This window comes from Pongo pygmaeus, chromosome X (genome assembly GCF_028885625.2).
Source record: "Pongo pygmaeus isolate AG05252 chromosome X, NHGRI_mPonPyg2-v2.0_pri, whole genome shotgun sequence".
Lineage (NCBI taxonomy): Eukaryota > Metazoa > Chordata > Mammalia > Primates > Hominidae > Pongo > Pongo pygmaeus.
Genome location: NC_072396.2, coordinates 12,214,432 through 12,232,949, shown reverse-complemented (window position 1 = coordinate 12,232,949; position 18,518 = coordinate 12,214,432). Strand labels below are relative to the sequence as shown.

The 18,518-nt window shown below is 43.7% G+C and overlaps 1 protein-coding gene across 3 annotated transcripts; it reads right to left on the bottom strand.

Moving 5' to 3' along the window:
• Positions 1–432: 432 nt before the first annotated feature.
• MSL3 (MSL complex subunit 3) lies at positions 433–18,240 on the bottom strand. Of its 3 annotated transcripts, none has more exons than XM_054472265.2 (13): positions 17,861–18,240; positions 16,342–16,424; positions 15,715–15,810; positions 15,273–15,373; positions 14,632–14,714; positions 13,961–14,083; positions 13,217–13,377; positions 12,276–12,434; positions 10,486–10,748; positions 7,516–7,625; positions 3,932–4,031; positions 3,482–3,566; positions 433–1,202 (listed from the first exon to the last, which is right to left on the bottom strand). In XM_054472265.2, the coding sequence occupies exons 1-13, from the start codon at positions 17,960–17,962 to the stop codon at positions 1,103–1,105; spliced, it is 1,566 nt and encodes a 521-aa protein (XP_054328240.1). In that variant the 5' UTR covers positions 17,963–18,240; the 3' UTR covers positions 433–1,102. The 3 variants fall into 3 exon arrangements, with proteins under 3 accessions (XP_054328240.1, XP_063516657.1, XP_054328241.1); XM_063660587.1 differs by lacking the exon at positions 17,861–18,240 and adding an exon at positions 17,447–17,581; XM_054472266.2 differs by lacking the exons at positions 433–1,202; positions 3,482–3,566; positions 3,932–4,031; positions 7,516–7,625 and adding an exon at positions 8,247–9,174.
• Between the last annotated feature and the right edge of the window lie 278 nt (positions 18,241–18,518).

Genomic DNA, 18,518 nt, shown 5'->3' with positions numbered 1-18,518 from the left:
GGAAGTTAAGGTGTGCTGAGTTTAGTTACAAGGCAGGTGCTATATTCAATGCTGCTATGGTACTGACACCATTTCTACGAAGTTAGAACTTTCTAAAACATCTGAAGATAGGGGAGGCATATGAGACTAAAATAAGAATTAGAGGAGTGACTGCAGAGACTGTCAGTTGGTAATGAGGGAGGAGGAGGATAAACTGGTGTTGGCCCCAGATGAGACCACAATGCAGCAACAAGACAGCACAGAACCGCAGGAACTTCTAGGAACCACTGTCTGGTCCTGCTGCCAAGTGAGGCAAAACCAAAGAGGGATTTAACAAAAAAAGGCACAAAGGAAAAACACAATGAAACCTAAAGTTATGAGTCAAAAGGTTACCCCACTGTTACCCTGCATTAAAGAGGACAAGGCCAGAGTGAAAACTCTCTCTCCTGGTTCTTTCAAACAAGACAGGCTTTATTTAGATCACCAAAAATAACATTTTACAGAAAGGGAACCATAACATTACACAACAAAGTATAGCTGTAAAATCTCAAATAAGAAAGGCAATGCTTTCTTTAGATCACCAAAAATAATGTTTCACAGAGAGGGAACCATTAGAAGCAAATGCATAGCTGCAAATTTTCTTTTGCCATCAATATCGATTCCCTCTAAAATACTTTGAGACTACTTTGTGGTTTCCAAGTACAAACTAAACCTTTTTGGACAGAGTTGCTCGGCTTCATCAAAAAAATAAAACCAATTTGCAAAAAAAAATTGTTTAATGCTAACAAATAAAGAGACAATGTGGTTCTTGCTAACTAACTGCAATGTCTACTGAAATGGCCTAACCTACTCCACGAATATTTCACTGTGAACATAGTTGCTTCTTCCTTGCCATCACAGATGGCCTGCAAAGTAACAAGTGTCGTGTCAGAGCACTTTCAGGCACCCAGGGAATCATTCCTAACAGAATAACTGCAGTATGTGGGCAACTCAAACAACAGAGCCCCAAGGTGGGCATTGTGTCTGTGCTATGGGTAAAGACCCACCACCTTGTTAGTTGTTCACCTGGAACCCAGAACGCCAAACTAGACAGAGCAGTTGCTCTTACAGAACCATCAACATTTTAATAAATTGCCCGGGGGTTCTTGGTGCTGTAATGTGCCTCACAGGCAGCGACGTAAGCCGACTCTGGGAAGAAGTCATCATGGTATTCTGCTAAAAACCTGGAAAAAAAAAAAATAGCCCCAGTGAGCACCATACTAAGGACTAAATACCATCAAGCAAAATATTGACTTTCAACCTACTAACATTTCAACTGTTTTTTGGTATTAGGAAGAAAAAAATGATTATAATTTTGATCTCTCTATATCGATTATTTTCACTGCACTTATCTAGCTTCTATGTAAATTACTACTTATCTGAATGCCTTCACCATCATCAGGTGTACAAATGGAAACAGAACCTATGCTCCACTAGGTGGCTGTCTGGTTATATAAACACTTCTGTTGGGGGCAGAAAAAAAAAAAAGCCCATGAATGTTTCTACATTTTTCTGTTGTTCAAACAAACTATTAAAAAACAACAGGTTATAGGCTGGGCGTGGTGGTTCACGCCTGTAATCCCAGCACTTTGGAAGGCCGAGGCAGGCGGTCACGAGGTCAGGAGATCGAGAACATCCTGGCTAACACAGTGAAACGCCGTCTCTACTAAAAACACAAAAAATTAGTTGGGTGTGGTGGCGGGCGCCTGTAGTCCCAGCTACTCGGGAGGCTGAGGCAGGAGAATGGCGTGAATCTGGGAGGCAGAGATTGCAGTGAGCCGAGATCACGCCACTGCACTCCAGCCTGGGCGACAGAGTGAGACTCCGTCTGAAAAATAAATAAATAAATAAAATAAAAAATAAAAAACGATTATAAACAATAAATCTCACTTCAGAAATGTACATCATTTATATGAGCAAAGTCATACAAAAATTGAACAGAACAACTAGTAATGGCATTTGGTGTCCTAATTTGCCATGCCAAAACATGTTACAGTTCTAGCTAACAGTACCAAGACACAGAAAAGACTCATATGTATGAAGACGGATGTTAAAAATGTGCCGGTCATTCAAGAATCTGCAATATACATATGATATCTTGACTCAAACTTCAACTGATTTTGCCATGGAGGGCTAAGACATTCTCCCATGTGCAGTATTCACTAATAAGCACATTTGCCTTATGCTTGCTTCCCAGTGACTCCCACCTGCCCAAATTCCTAAAAATGTGCAAACCTTCTTTAGTATAAATTGAGTCAAAACTCATTGGATAGCTAACTCTTTTTCTTCTATGAGTGTACTCTTTTTATGATCATTATTGAGTCCATTGATTCTGGTTGATATCTTCGAATACATTTTTAAAACCTCTTACTAGGTTTATTAATAAGTCCTCCTAAGTTACTTCCTAAAATTCTAATTTCTATTTTGTATTAGGCATGCATCAAAATTAGCAGGATTTCCTATGCTATCCCGCAGCTGACTCTTCATATTTTCTTGGCACTATTTGATTTCAGTTTACAAAATTTTATGCCAAACAGAGTTGTGGGTTTTGTTGAGGAAGAGGCTGGGAGGGAAGAGGGTCTTTTGGAAACTTGTTTCCAAGAAAATGTTGTGAAGTCTAATTCCACTCATGGACACTTTATTCAAAATGCCTACATGAAAGGATCTCTTAAAACCACAAGACGATTTCCCTGGCTGTGATACTCTCCACTCTGTGGTAAATCCTACTTGATGAGTCAGGGTGGGGCCTGGATACAAGGAAGAGATGCTCCTTAAAGAGAAGGAAGAAACAAAGTCAGGTAGCTAGGATGAGCTGCGTGAGGCTGGGGGACAACTAGCCTTGAAGGCCAAGGACAGAAAGTGCTCCATAGACATCACCTGGAAGGGAGAGGACACAGCAGAGCCTCAGGTCAAATGATCCTATTAGATAAAAAAATGACTGGCTTTGTCAGCTGCAGGAAACAATACCTTGGTCTGAATTCATACATGACAACACAGATGAGGGGTCTTTTCTCTTAATTCTAAAGTAAACATCAAAATCCAACCTATAAATGCTACTATTTAAGTTAGTTTATGTACATGCAACAAAGGAAAGTCCAATGCTTAAGGTACTGTTGAATAAAAAAATGTAAACCCAAATTATCATCAATCTCAATCACTTCTACTTTAGAAAATTTATTTTCTATTTATAAGGTTTTTTTTAATTAAATTCTTCTAGTGAGACAAAAAAACTTCACCTCTGTACAATGAATGCCCCTAACTCAGAAACCAGAGAAATTATGGAAAAAAGAAATACCAAAAAAACCCACTCCTAATTCCCATTACGGTTAGAACCAACCATACTTAGGTAATACTTCTACTATTTAAAATACCACAGAGCTGACTTCCCCATGTGCTAAAGAGAAGTTCAGAAAAGCCACATATATGGCAACAGATGTAAGTTTTGACAAAGTAATAAAAATACCTCAAAAAGAGATCAAAGTGCTTCAATAAAGCCTTCAGATTCTTCTCAGAAAAGGACATCTTACCAAGGATTTCTGGAAGTTTCACTGCATTAAAAATAAAGGCAAAACCATTTACAATTAGCAGAATCTGACAATGCATAGGATTCACTCAGGGAAGGTCTGGGCCCCTCCTTATCTCTATTGGAACTGAAATTAACATCCACATTATCAAACAAAACCCCAAACTCTTACTGAACAAAGACAGAGTAGCAGTACAAATATTACAAACATAATTTTTATGAAATTTAAGATTCATTCAGTGCCTTTTCTTTGATAGGTTACCTTCAATTTTTCTTGGATCCCCAAATTTCTTAGTTAGATAATTATAGCCCAAACCACAAGGTGTACAGAAAGCTAACAAGAGAATGCAAAATGAAAAATGGAAAGAAGGCAGGAACCAGGATTCTTACCAAACAATCGCAGCAAATGTTGTGCCCCGTAAATGTAAGAGGGTGGAGGCGGCTGGTCACCTGGCGGGTAATTGTCAGGCACAAGCTTCCAGGAGAGGACCTGGAAAAAGCACGAATTGAACGCTTTTGTTATTCTTAATGGAGACACTTCCAACCACCTAACAATTAGGACAGTAAATTGTACGTAGAGGGGAAAAAATAAGTGATTGGATCAAAATAAACACAAGCTTACAAAAAACAATGATGAAAGGCAAAAACACTTAAAATAGATTAAGAAAGTCTTTAATTTCTTAACTCGCAACAGTTATTCTCTATAAATAACTGTAACTGTTTAGGTTCTTTAGTCCCTTTCTCTTTATTGAAAATCCTGCTGCATGGCCAGGCGCGGTGGCTCACACCTGTAATCCCAGCACTTTGGGAGGCTGAGGTGGGTGGATCAATTGAGGTCAGGGATTTGAGACCAGCCTGGCCAACATGTTGAAACCCCATCTCTACTAAAAATACAAAAAATTAGCCAGGTGTGGTGGTGGACGCCTGTAATCCCAGCTACTTGGGAGGCTGAGGCAGGAGAATCACCTGAACTGGGGAGGCAGAGGTTACAGTGAACCAAGGTTGTGCCACTGCACTCCAGCCTGGGCAACAAGCGTGAAACTCCGGCCCCACTTCTCCCCCACCCAGAAAAAAGAAAATCCTGCTGCACTAGAGAGAGAATGAAGCATTAAAAAGTAATCCATAGATGTTCTGAATAATATTACTGTTGTTTCAAGATTCCTTAATTTCTTGCTGTTAGACTCATTATGGAAACGAATTTGAATCTTTTAACCCCTTGAATCAACTGAAATAGACTTCAAACCTGATAACTGATTTGTCTTCATTCTGAATTTCAGAACTTGGGTGGACTTGGGGCTTTTGTTAAAGGGAGAGTTGCATTTCAAAACTCTCTGATGAATTTCTGTAAAAGTACTTCAGCAAATTATAGAACCAGTGCCTACTCTACTGAGCTGCAACTTTGGCTTTTGGGACATTATATTCAATATGGAAACAGTCAGACTGGAGGAAGTCCACCAGCAGACAAAGCAGAAAGCTGCCCCCACAAACTCAGAAATGCTGATATAGTCAGTTTAACAATATGAAACTGCCAGAAGCTAATAAGCACCAAGGTGGCCCTGAAGGATCCAGAACAAAGGCCTAGCTTCACTTTGGCCCCGGCCTAGACAGGCCTAGACTCTCGCCTAGGTCTCCACTCCCAGTGCCCCACTTCTGCACTGTGGAGCACTGAGGGAAGAGATCGTTCCAGCATCTTTACAGCATCCCCAGCACCTGCCCAGTGCACACAGCTGAAGCTTTGGAACGGTTCTGAAAGTGACTCAAAGGAAACATACAGGACTTTGCAATCTCAGAGGCATGAACAGCACTTGGCATGTACAAAAGCAGGTCATCTGGCTCTATCTCACTCACTCAATTCTGTGTTTCAAGGCAGTTTATAATCTTCTATTTATGAAGACACATTTTCCGGGGAAAAACAGGTTTCTAGTCCGGGGATTCCCAACGGGGTATGCATGGGAACCACTGATGGATCTTTACTGGCATGTGCTGGCCCAGACCAGCCCCTAGTACTGTGGAGCAGCGATTGGAACTGAGAGAAAGAGCCCTGGTCAAAAAACACGGTGGTAGACGTACGTAAGAAGGTGGGAATCCACGAAGGTCTCATGAGTCCTTGTGAGAGCCGCCTGAACCCCAACCATTTCCCAGAAAGCACTTTTAAACTATAAGTTGCAGCTGTACCTATAACCACTAGATGGCGCATTGGCACTGCAGACCAGAGTGGGAATAGCCCTTACTTGACAACTCAGATGCCCCTTAAATTCATGATTTCCCTTCAATAATAAAATTCGTAGTGCATTCTTATCTGAAAAATGGGCGTGTCAGGGACTGCTTGAACTAGGGATTTCCTAACCTACCCTCAACAATCATCATAACACAAATTAGGCTTTCTAGATTCTCTATGGGGTCAGCCAACTGTAACCCCTGGGCCAAACCCAGCCAAATGCTCATATGTTCAAAATGGTTGGGGAAAAAAAAATCATATGAATAATATTTTGTGATATGTGAAAATCACATGACATTAAATTCTCAGTGTCCATGAATGAATTGAGGGGGCAGCACACAGAGCCACACCCCTTTGTTTATGGCAGAGCCATGTCCCTTTGTTTATGGCTTTCCTGCTGGAACTGCAGAGTTGAGCAGTCTCTCAAGAGACCTTAGGGTACACACTACTGAAGATAGTTATCATCTGGAAGAAAGTTTTCTGACCTCTCTTCCCATCATCAAGTGCTCTTTGCCTAGGCTGGGCACAGTGGCTCATGCCTGTAATCCCAGCACTTTGGGAGGCAGAGGCGGGAGGATCACTTGAGCTCAGGAGTTGGTGACCAGCCTGGGCAACATGGCAAAACTTAGTCTCTACAAAAAAATGCAAAAATTAGCCAGGCCATAGTGGCATGAGCCTGGAGTTCCAGCTACTCGGGAGGCTGAGGTGGGAGGATCACCTGGGCCCAGGAGGCAGAGGCTGCACTGAGCTAACATCCTGCCACTGCACTGCAGCCTGGGTGACAGCATGAGAGTGAGACCCTGTGTCAAAAAAAGAAAAAAATGTTCTTTGCCTAGCAAAGCCATTTTCCCCTGTGCAACTCCTACTCACCTTAAAAAAAAAAAAAAAAAAAAAAAGGAAATCTCACCTCCTAGGAGACATTCACAGAATATGCTGATAAACTGAGACATCTTCAGAATCCCTGACAAACTCACCACCTACAGATCACCTAATGGGCCTTAAAAATAGTTTTAAAATGAAAAGTTTTCCCATCTATCAAGTGGAAATCTGGTGGCAAGGCTGATCTCGAGAATTCAAAGTAATTTGGTTCAAGTGTCTGGCACAGTGGTGGCCTAGAGCCCATCCCTGAAGGGACGGCTATTGGTATTACTGTTAATGATGGAGGGGAATCAGGTATTTAAAGTAGGAGTCAGCAAACTACAGCCTGCTGGTCACATCTCGCCCAACTACTGCCTGTTTCTATATTGCCCACAAGCTAAGAGTGGATGTTATATTTTTAAATGATTGAAAAACAAAAAAAATTTTCAAACACATGAAAATTAAATGCTAGTCAAATTTCAGTGTCCATAAATCAAGTTTTATTGGAATATAGCACACTCATTTTATTTACATACTATCTGTGGCTACTTTTGGAGTTAAGTAGCCTTGACAGACACCATATGGCCCACAAAGCCTAAAGTATTTACCCTCTGGCCCTCTGTGGAAAAAGTGTATTGACATCTGTTCTATAAAGTAAAAATACTGGTATTTCAATAATTACACTTATTTAAAAGATGATTGTCAGTGTAGGGCTGGAATCCTAACAATTTTCTCACTTTAGAAACCAAAACCCACAGTGTTAAGCATAATCTTACGTACAATTTTGATGTTTACAGTAATAGCAACATGATGCTTCAAGAACCTTGACTTCCACCTATAGAATCGAAGTAATCACAAATGAAGGAACCATTGGGAACAAACATCAAACATTCTTTACCTCGTTTATTTCATTAGTTCTTCTCCCTTCAAAGCCAGCAAACACAGCACTCCCTTCCTTGCTAGGAGTCAGAGGAATAGGTGAAGATGATCTGCTATGCACAGGTGTCTCTTCCAAAGAAAAAGATGAAATTATTCACACAGCAACTGAATTAAAGACTGCCTCAAGACTGTTAAAAACTGCAGAACATAAATCTAAACTTGGTTCTCAGAAATTACCAACCTTTAACGATAAGACTTTCCTTTTATAACAGATAGCACCTGAATTTTATTTGGTTAAAAAATAAGGAATAATGCACTGACACATGCTACAATGTGGATGAACCTTAAAAGACTATGCTTAGTGAATGGAGCCAATCACAAAGGGCCACATACTATGTTTCCATTTATATGAAATACCCAGGGTAGGCAAATCCAGAGAGACCGAAAGCAGCTTAGTGGTTGCCAGGAGCTTGCAGAAGGGGAAGTGGGGAGTGATTGCTACTGGGTATGGGGTTTCTTTTTGGGGGTGCTGAAAATGTTCTGGAATTGACTGTGCAGATGGTCGCACAACTCTGTGAATACACTAAAAACTACTGGATTGAACTCTGTGAATACACTAAAAACTACTGAATATGTGGATGTGTCAATAAAGCTGTTAAGTGCCACTGAATGATTCACTTTACAATGGTTAATTTTATATGTGAATTTCACATCAATAAATACAAATAAAAAATAAAAAGTACAAAGAGAAACAGAAAAAGATAGCACTTTATTTTGTAGCACCTTTTTAAAACAGTCTTTTTAAAAATTTTCCCAGCTGACCCTTTTCAATCTTCAATCAACCAATCATTATTAACCACTTACATACAGATGATTCCATTTATATGAAATGCCCCAAACTGGCAAATCTATAGAGACAAATAGATTAGTGGTTGTCAGGGGACATAGGGAGAGGCAAATGAGTAACTGCTAGTCGATGTGGGGTTTCTTTCTTGGAGTGGTGAAAATGTCTGAAACGGATTTCAGTGATGGTTGCCCAACTCTTTAATTTTGCCCAACTAAAACTATTTTGTTAGTTATCTATCAGACAGGGTGGTCTCTTTGTGTCGCCCAGGCTCGACTGCAGTGGCCCAATGAGATCACTGCAGTCTTGGACTCTGGGCCTCAAGCAATCCGCCAGCTTCAGCCTCAGCCACAGCCACAGCTGCAGCCTCCCAAGTAGCTGGGACTATAAGTGCACATCATCACACCTGGCTAATTTTTTCTTTAAAGAGATGGGGTTTCACTGTATTGCCCAGGCTGATCTTGAACTCCTGGCCTCAAGTGATCCTCCTGCCCCAGTCTCACAGGCATGAACCACTGTCTCTGGAGACACTAAAAACTTTAAATGTGTGAATTTTAAGGTATGTGGATTATATCTCAATCAAGCTGTTTTAAAAAAGCACCTGATTTTGTTTTAGTACTTGATTATTCAAAGGGCTTCTCTTAAAGGAATGTCTTCTTCAACTCTGCCCTTCTGAGCCTTCCCAATCTTCAAAGAATCAGCAAATACTTTCACGCACCTGGAACTATGCCCCCAACACTGAGCTGTGATGGGGTGACACAATCAACAAGTCAGACCCTTCTCTCAGGAGCTTATGATGTGGCAGGGACAGGATGTACACAAGGAAATGGGCACCTGAACAGAGAATGGCACTGGGATGAGTTTTGGGAGTTCCAACAGGATGATGCTTAGAAGGACCCCTGAAGGAGTCAGCACAGCAGGAGAGGCTGAGGGAAGAAGAGGGCACAGGTCATACACAAGATACGCCTACTGGGTCATGGGGATTCGACTCCAAGTAGATTTACCCTGACCTTAGCTTTGGAGGTGTTTTTGATATTTATGAGGGGTGTCTTAGATTTCACAGCCTGCGAGCAGCTGAGCTCTGTGAAAGGAAGGCCACCAGGTTTCCATCTCTGGAGTTGGGTGCTTGGCGCCTGCTGGTGTAGCTCTGTTTCCGCCTCCACACAGTGTGCCGGTGGACAGGCATGCAAGCTGCTTCCCCTACTGCTGACTTCCTAACTCACCGAGCCTGCAAGGAACCAGGTGACATCGTTGGCCCTGCTGCCATCAACTTTCCATTTCACACATTTTTGGCAGTCAAGGGTGGAAGGATATAAGCACAGAGCACCCTGTATTTGTGAATGAGGTCTTCAATGTAAAGTGAATACTACTAGTAAGATGGCTTCATTAGCATAGGCTAAACAACCAGATTGTAATTAATTTCGGAAAAATGCCTGGTTAGTGTATGATAGCTAATGTTAGTTTCTACAGTAATTGTACCTGATTCATGGCACCTGTTTTAGCAGTTTTTGAAAGTTTAAAATGATTAATTAGCAGTGGTTTACTTCTAAGTTTTATATTACAGCAAATCAACCTGTGTGTATTTTGGAAAAAAAGAAAGTAAACTCTTGTCTAATTAAAACATTCCAGCTGAAAATCAAGGTGAGCAGATCTGATGGAGTTTGAGTTGGGCTAAGAGGAAGTGAGAAGAGCTTATGGAAATCTGAGCATTCTTACTTTGATATTTTAGGACAGACCTTTCCAAATTAAACTTTAGAATGGAGAGACTACAGAGACAGAGTACAAAGAAAACAAAAAGCTAAACAACCCATTAGCATTGCTCATTTTGAATGCTTCGTTAGGCCTAGCTACACAATATATAGAATTCTGATAACTCAATTTGCTCACAAGTGGTAGAGTGATGGCAAAAAAAGAAAGGCTGAGGAAACAGCCCAGTCCTGCCTCCAACACAGCTGCGCTGCAATCTGTGCCAGGTGCTTCAACTTTCTACAGCTCCAGACAGCAGGCAGCATGACAGCACTTTGGACATGGGAATCAAACGCACCGTACACACACACATGTAACCTCAGCACCATGCCTGGCACTGACTAAACACAAGGTACCCGCTGGCTCTCCCCGGCCTGGGGCACCCGAGAATGAACCTACTCTTTTCCAGGTGCAGGAAGAGCTTGGGCATGCTGCCGGACGTGTCCTGCTGCCGGCGCTTGGGCTGAGGTGAAGCGCTGCTCTCAGAAAGCCTGTCACAGTTGGCACTGTGGCGCGTGGACCGCCTCAGCGACTGCAATGCTTCTGGCTCAGCTTTGCGCCTTTTGGGGGTGGCTGGTTCACCGGTGGTCGGCTGACTCTCTGTGGACTGTGGCGTGGATGGATTCAACAAAGGCGGGCTGGGAGAGAGTTCCTCCTGGCTCCTAGGGAAGATGGAGAATGTCACACACGGCTCAAAGGGCCTTTCCAGAACATGGAGTGCTTCTGAAGACACGAAATGCTCTCTCTACTCCAGGAGGGTTGTAAATATGTACCTAAGTCACTTGGACCCTCTCCATAACTCTGCAAGGCATGCTGGCATTAAAGATTGTGATGCCCCTGTTATATGTGTCTTAGAGCAGTGGGTCTCAAGTGGGAGCAATGTTGCCCCGACAGGGAACAGATGGCAATGTCTGGAGACATTTTTGGTTGCTGCAACTGAGGAAACAGGTGCTATCGGCATCTAGTGGGTGAAGGCTCCTAATGCTGCTAAACATCCTATATTGCACAGGCAGCCCCACAACAAAGAAAGATCTGATTCAAAACATCAATAGGGCTGAGGCTGAGAAACGCTGGTCTAGAGAACAAGCATACCCTACCACCTCATTGAAACATAACTACTGGCAGCACTAGGAAAAGCATCAGGGCTGTTGTGTGAAAACACACAGCCCACCCCGGAGGAGTCTCAAGGTTTGAAGTAGGCCCTGGGGACTTTGACACAGGTCCCAGTGAGTCCTGCAGGCCTCTCACCTGGGGTGAAACTGACATGGGGAAAGGGAAAGGAGAGAGAGAAGCTACCAAAGGAAGGATGGCTGAGAGGAGATGGTGGCCAGGCGGAAAGAGAAGCTGGGGAGCCGACAGCCAGGAAGCAGAGGGAGAAAGGGAGGGCAGGGCAAGGCGGCCGAGGCAAAGGGCAGCGCGCTGCAAGTGGGAGGTTATCAGTTCACATGCAGGCAAAGTTTTGCAGCACAGCAGTAGATGAAGGCAGACGATAAGTGGTTAACAGAGGAGACAGATGAGTGGAAATCATGAGAACAGACCACTCTCTCAGGAAGAGAGGGAAGAGGGAGCAAGCACAATACCTTATAGAGATTAAGGGAAAGACTTTAGGTGGCAGGATCCCCCTCCCTGCCCCCTCAAAAAAGAACAGAGCATGCTCGGTAACTGAGGGAGGAAAAGTGGTGACATCGCAGAGCAAGAAGAGAAGTAACTTTTACTGAAGGCCAAAGTTTGCAGGCCCTGTGTGAACATACCCATTTAATACTACTAGCTAGGCCTGCCTTCAGTCCATCCCACACCTGCAAAAGAAGGAGGCTCCTAAGGAACCTCTGCAACTAACACAAACAGCCAGTGAGGGGGCTCAATTCAAACCTGCCCCTTCCACCCTCCTCGGCCTGTGCTCTGTTCACTCCACCCCCTACCGTCTTCCCCAAAATGGGATAGCTGCTCATCATCCCACCTAAATTCTCTATGCTGGGGTCTTCACTTGGTAAAATCTGCCAGAGCCATATGAAAGTGAATGATGACTTAGCTTACCCAGGAAAAAAGAAAACCACCAGGACACACACTTTCCATTTCCTTCCCTCCTCCAAACATGTTGGCCCACGCCATCAGATTGAACTCTTCAGAACAAGGATCTGATTATTGCACTGCTGACACGTGAGGGTGAAAGTGCAGGCTATATAACTTACCTGTTAGTGCTTGTGGCACTTTCCTTAATTGGAAGAAAAAACTTAGACGAAGTCACCTTTTTATACTGAGCTTGTTCATACGGATAGAGTAAAACCAACGGGAGAGTGTAATCAAAGGTTATTCTTAATCCATCCACCATCTCCTTACAAAGGTCAACACTAGGAGGATTAAAAAGAAGAGATTAGAGACACAAGTAAGAGGTACTTTCCAAATGTTCACAATGAAGTTGCCGATTTTTAATAGGGCAGTTTTAAATCTAATCATTATATATTACACCTACGTACACACAAAATGAAATGGATTTGTAGCTACTATCAAGATTACATACGAAAACATAAAGTGCAGAAAATACAGCAGTCACTTTAACTTACCCCAATAAACACAAATAAATAAGTTTGAAGCCATACGAGGTGTCCAGCAGCCTGTGCTGCAAAAGTGGACAGGTGGACACACCCCTATCACTGCAAGCTGAAACGGGTTGACCCTAGTGAACCCCTAACCCTTGCTTTAACTCCAACACTCCACCTTTCTGCCTCTCATCTAGCTGGGTCATGTGTGCCAGGCAGGATACAAGGAAGCTTTCTCTGACTGGAATGAAAACCTGTTTGTAAACAAGCTTTGAGAAATCCTCACTGCCCATTCTGGTGCTTCTCAAGGAAAGTTCTCGCCCTAAACAGTACCACTGAAAAAACTGTCTCAGTGCTGAGGCAGTATACTTTCAATGCATCCATGTAAGATGTGTAAATAGTTATTGAAGTACTGAAGATTTCACAAAAGTGACAAGGTTTTAATATTAGATGATTCAATGAATTATCAATAAATTATTAAATATTAAATGAATTCAAAATAACTGAATAGAGACAAGTGTCACCTGTTTTAAATGGAAGCCACCTCTCTAATACAGAGAGAACCACAAAACACCAAACATGCCAGTACTCACTTCTTTTCTGCTGGGATATAATGCACATTCATGTTGGCATGTGGCATAACGTGATGGTGACGAGGCCTCTCATTGGCTGAAAAGGCTGCATTGATAGCAAAATGCTTCACATAGGATTCCAAAATCGTTATGATGTTGGTCTGGCATGGAAGTTTCACTAACTGTTAACAAAAACATAGACATCTGATGTATGCATCCTAATGTAACAAACCACATAGTCCAAGAAACACTGGTTATGTCTGTATCATTTCTTAACTCAAAAATAAAGCAAAGCCAATTCTGTTTGAATAGAACTTCTTAAATATGTTCGCAACCTCTTTGATCTTTTTTTCTCTACTGATCATAACCTTATGTAGATTACAATATTACTTTTTTGAATAGATGTAAGCAGTGATTCTTAATCTCAGTGATCTGTCAGAACAACCTGGGGAACTTCTTCAAGTATACCTGCAGTTGGACTCCACCACAGATCAATTAATTCTTAATTTCTGGGCTGAAGCACAAGCAGCAGGATTCTGGAAAGCTCCCAACACAACCCTAATGGGCAGCCAGAGCTGTGTGAGTTACAATTTAATCAGCAGCACAGCACCACTGGCAGAGAACTTTAAAACCTGACTCAATACAAAGCTGAAAAATATAAATTTCATTCCTCCAAGATTCGCTATTGCTTACGTCTATGATTGCAAAATATGGCAAAATGAAAATGCCAAACAAATTAATGTTTTATACATTCTCCCTACATACCCGTTTCCTCCTGTTAATGTAGTAACAATCATCCTCCAGCTGCTTCTTCAGAACTTCAGGGATTTCTATAGTTATTGTTCTTTCTTCCATTTCCTTTCTTGTTTGAAGCTCTGGTTCTTCTTTCTGCAATATCAAAATTCCATTTTTAACTATTTAAAACAGGAGGAGAGTCAATATCCAAAGAAGGCCTGCTATGAAACAAACCCAGCTAATCCTCAACAATCATAGTATGCCATGTGTTCTAATTAAAAGTATGTTAAAGGCCAAAAGTTAACTTGTTTGGGGGCACTAAACACAATGCAAATATGTATTTCATTTCTTTCCCATTTCAGTTTACCACTCGGATTTATACTAACTTTGGATACAGGCAGAAGACATCACAGTCTGTAGGCTCCATTAAAAAAATTAATCATTATAAAACAAATAATTTGACTGGAAAGAAAGATAACTATAATTTGTGGAAACACTTTAGGGGCATAAAGAGCCACTGAGAGACTCATACGGCGACTACAAATAAGGGTTGTTTTTCTTTAAATGTCAAATAAAAATTTACATTATTGGTTTAAAAGATGTATCTTTAGAAAACAATTCACAACTAGAGTATTTCACTGTGAATTTTTACCACTAAAATATATAACAAAGAGAAAGTTTTTACAATAAAAACTTTATACCACTTCAGTCTTTTCTTCAATATCACTTTCTTCACTTATTTCTTCATCCTTGTTTTCACTACAGTCAGAGGAACTGCTTAATGCTAGGTGAAACAAAAGCATCCGGTAAACTCGCATTGTATACTTCACCAACCCTTATGTCTACAGATCTTCACGTGTAGTGCGGGTGCTACAGGAAATAATAAACTGCAATTCCATGTATTTTTAAATGCCAAACACAAATACTGTATCTTTCACAATAGAAATTTATTTTGACAACCAATTTCAACGGATGCAAAAATCACACTAGCTAATGATCGGAAAGTGTATTGTCAGGATCCTACAGTCTCCTGTTGCATTCATAAATGGGACCAAGGCCTGGGAGGTGACAAAAAGAGAACAGATCCCATGAGAACACACCCATGAGGGGTTTGTACAAAGATGCTGGCCGAGAGGGCAGTAGTCACAAGCATGACTCTGCTAACGTTCTATTACTGATTTACTGACTTATATTGACCTCTACTTTAATTGTCAAAAATAAATGAGGCAAATATTATACATAATGAGCTTGAAGTGTTTCCCTGTCTAGAATTTCAGTGAATCCTTCTCTCAATCTAGGTGGAAGTTCTTTCAGCCAAAGGAAATGAAGTGAAGCTACTCACAGTTTTCATCATTTTCATCTTTTTCTTCAGTGGGGAGGCCTTTTAAGACAGAGTCAACACCAGGCAACCTGCAGCGCTTCTTCTTTCTTCCTGTGCTCCTCCTGAAAAAGAGTAGCAAACAACTGAAATAAGTTTTGACATTGAACTCGTGAGTCTTGAGATCAAAACAACATATAATAAACAATGAAATACAATTGAAAAATTATTAAACTTTAGAACATAAATGGTAATTTCCATTTCAGAAAATTATACAATAACCACTCTGAAAACACTAAGGTTATTTAGAATACCATAGGAACACTCTTCCCCTTACACACTTTAAGTATTTAAAATTACTTAATAAATGATATTTGTCATTGTATTACTTTTATATCATAAAAATCTAAAACACTAAGAGAAAACACATTGGATAACATTTATATCTTTATTTTTGTATTCTTACAGGCGAGCTACAGCTTTTCTTGCCAATTTACGCTGTAATCTACGATTTTCATCGGTATCACGAAGCACATGATCTTCGGCTGCCCATCTATCCCAGCTAATTGAACAAAAAAGGAAAATTCAGTACTTTAGTTTGATATGAAACAAAGGCTAAAAGTACCTCAAAGCAATAGAAATGCCCCAGAATAACATTTTAGAAAACGATTTAAATATTTTAAAATCACAAAGAGGAGGCAAATAAACTGAAAAAGTAACTCATTCAGACACAGAAACAACTGGGGTTTCCAGAATCACCCAGACAGAATCCAAATACAATCGACTTAAAAGTAACTATTCCTCACAATAGGCAAGTTCTGGTAACAAAGTAAAAACAGGAAATGAATGAAACTTCTCTACAAGTGTTTCTAAAACTTAAAGAAGTTTGCAATGCTACAAAGTAAAGACAGGAAATGAAACAAACTTCTCTACAAGTGTTTCTAAAACTTAAAGAAGTTTGCAATGCTACAAAGTAAAAACAGGAAATGAAACAAACTTCTCTACGAGTGTTTCTAAAACTTAAAAGAAGTCTGCAATGTTCCTATGCTGCAAAGACAATCAATTTTCAGTCTGGTTTAACAAGTTCACTCACCTTCTGTTCCAACCATTAAAATGGATCAGATATTCTGGGATCTTTCTGCCTTTTTCGTCTTTCCCAACAATAACATCAACAATCTGAAACCAAGAAATATTTCCCACAAATGGCAGAACATACAGAAAATTAGAAGTTAGATCAGGAAAACTAATTCATAGACCTTTTTTTTAAAGAAAGCATTCTGTCCTCTTTTAGACCGAGAGCTGGGTTGAAATATTTTTCCTTTCATTTTTTCCCCTGAGTGGACGCCTTCAAAATAGGAAACATCCGTCCAACCACCCCGTGATTGGTCTCTGAGCGTGAGACAGTGTGAGGCTTCTGAAGCCATTGGCCGGCCGATTTGTCACTAAGGAGAGAGTCCAGGCTAGATGAACGCTGCAGCCCTGAGAGCTCTGGGAGTTGTAGTCTCCTGGGCTCCCCTATGTCCAGTGCTAGGAAGGCTAGCTGGAGACTCTGGAATCCCTCCCTGTTGTGTCCCTAGAGGGAACAACTAAGACTAATGACGGGGCGTGTCCCTCCCCCCCCCCCCCCCCGAGGAGGCTGGAGGGCGAGGAGAAAGAGGGATAGCAGACGCGGTTAAAAGACAGGAGCAGCAGGGGAGGGAACTGAAGGCAGAATATGCTCATCCCTTTAGGGATGTCCTTTAGCATCTCTAATGGACAGAGCTGTCCAGACATCGCCAAAGACACAGCTGGGACTGCCCTTGTCCCTGCCGCCTAAGGCTTCGCCCAGGTGGCCCTAGGAACCCAGGTCTCTGAAATGAAAGCACCTGGGTGCTTTCCTCGGGGATCTGGGAGACCTGGTGCCAACTCCTGCCCGCCACCCAAATCTGAGGAGCTGCAAGATGTGGCTCAGCTCCCGGAGACTTAGGTGGACCGGCCCGGGGCGCGATTCCCATCAACTATGGTCAGTCCCACGTAAATCCTTCAGAGTTTGAAAACGTAAATGCTGCAAGGCCCTGGGGTACGAAAACACTGGGCCAACCTTGCCCTCGGGATGGGGTTCACGGCCTACAGGAGGGATGGGGCCTAAACTGGACTAGGGTCCCAGGGACACAACGTCGCAAGTCAGCGGCCAGCGCCGTGGAACTATGAATTAGAACCTGGATTGGACGGCCAGGGCGTCCCACAGGAGCCCACCCGGCACCAGGCCGCACAGAAGGAGAGATTTAACGCGAAGACAGAAACCGTATTCGGGAGGCCTCCTCCCTCAGCGGCCACCGTTGCAGTCGGAGGCACAAACGGTAGCCCCGGTAACGCGACAAAGCATGGGCGAGGCTCCCAACCGCGCGTGCGCCGCCCGGCCTGACGGAAGGAAGTGGAAGCATCCCAGACCCCGCCCCGACTCCCGGGCGTAGCGCCCTGTGAGCGCCCCCTGCTGGCCGCACCGCTCCTCGCAGGCCGAGGAGCCGGGCCGGTCCCTCAGCTCCGCGCGGCCGTCCGCCCCCGCCCCCGCCCCCGCCTTCGGTCCCGGGTCCCCCAGCCCGCGCCTCCTCCCTGTCCCTCCGCGGCGGCACCTTGGCATCGTACAGCACTCGCGCCTTGGTGGGGTCAGGCTCGAAGCACAGCACTTTCTCCCCTGAGTGGAATTTAAATTTCATGCCCTCGCTCGCGCTCATTTGCTCATCGTGGCGGAGGGCGAGGCTCCGGGGCGGGCGGAGCGCGCGCGGTGGGGGAGGGCGGGCGGGGGCGGGGAGGCGGTGCGCCGTGGCCGGGGGGGGCCGGGAATGGCGGAGGCTGCGGCCGCCCCGCCCTCGGCCCCTCCTCCGCCCGCCCCGAGCCGCTGCCGGGACCTCGGAGGCGCCTGGCGCGCGCGCTCCCGCCCGGGCGCGTCCCCGCACGTCCCCGCCGGGGCTCCGGGAGGGGTGCGGGCGGGGAGCGCGACCCCCTGGCCAAGGTCTACCGGCAGGACGTCTCCCGTCGCCCCCATGGGAGAGGGTCCCCGCGGCCTCCAGGCTGCGCCCACGTGCGCGCAGGGTCGTCCGTCGCCCCGAGCGCCCGCTCTCCGGCCCGGGCGTGGGAGGCGCCTAGGGAGAGAGAGAGCCGGTCTGGAGTAGGCACCCGGCGGCCGGGAGGCTGGACGGCGTCTGCCCCCAAGAGCTCCCTGGCCGTGCGCGCCGCGTCAGCCCCCTTGGCAGAGCAGCGCACCGATGAGTGTGGCCACGCTTGGAGAAC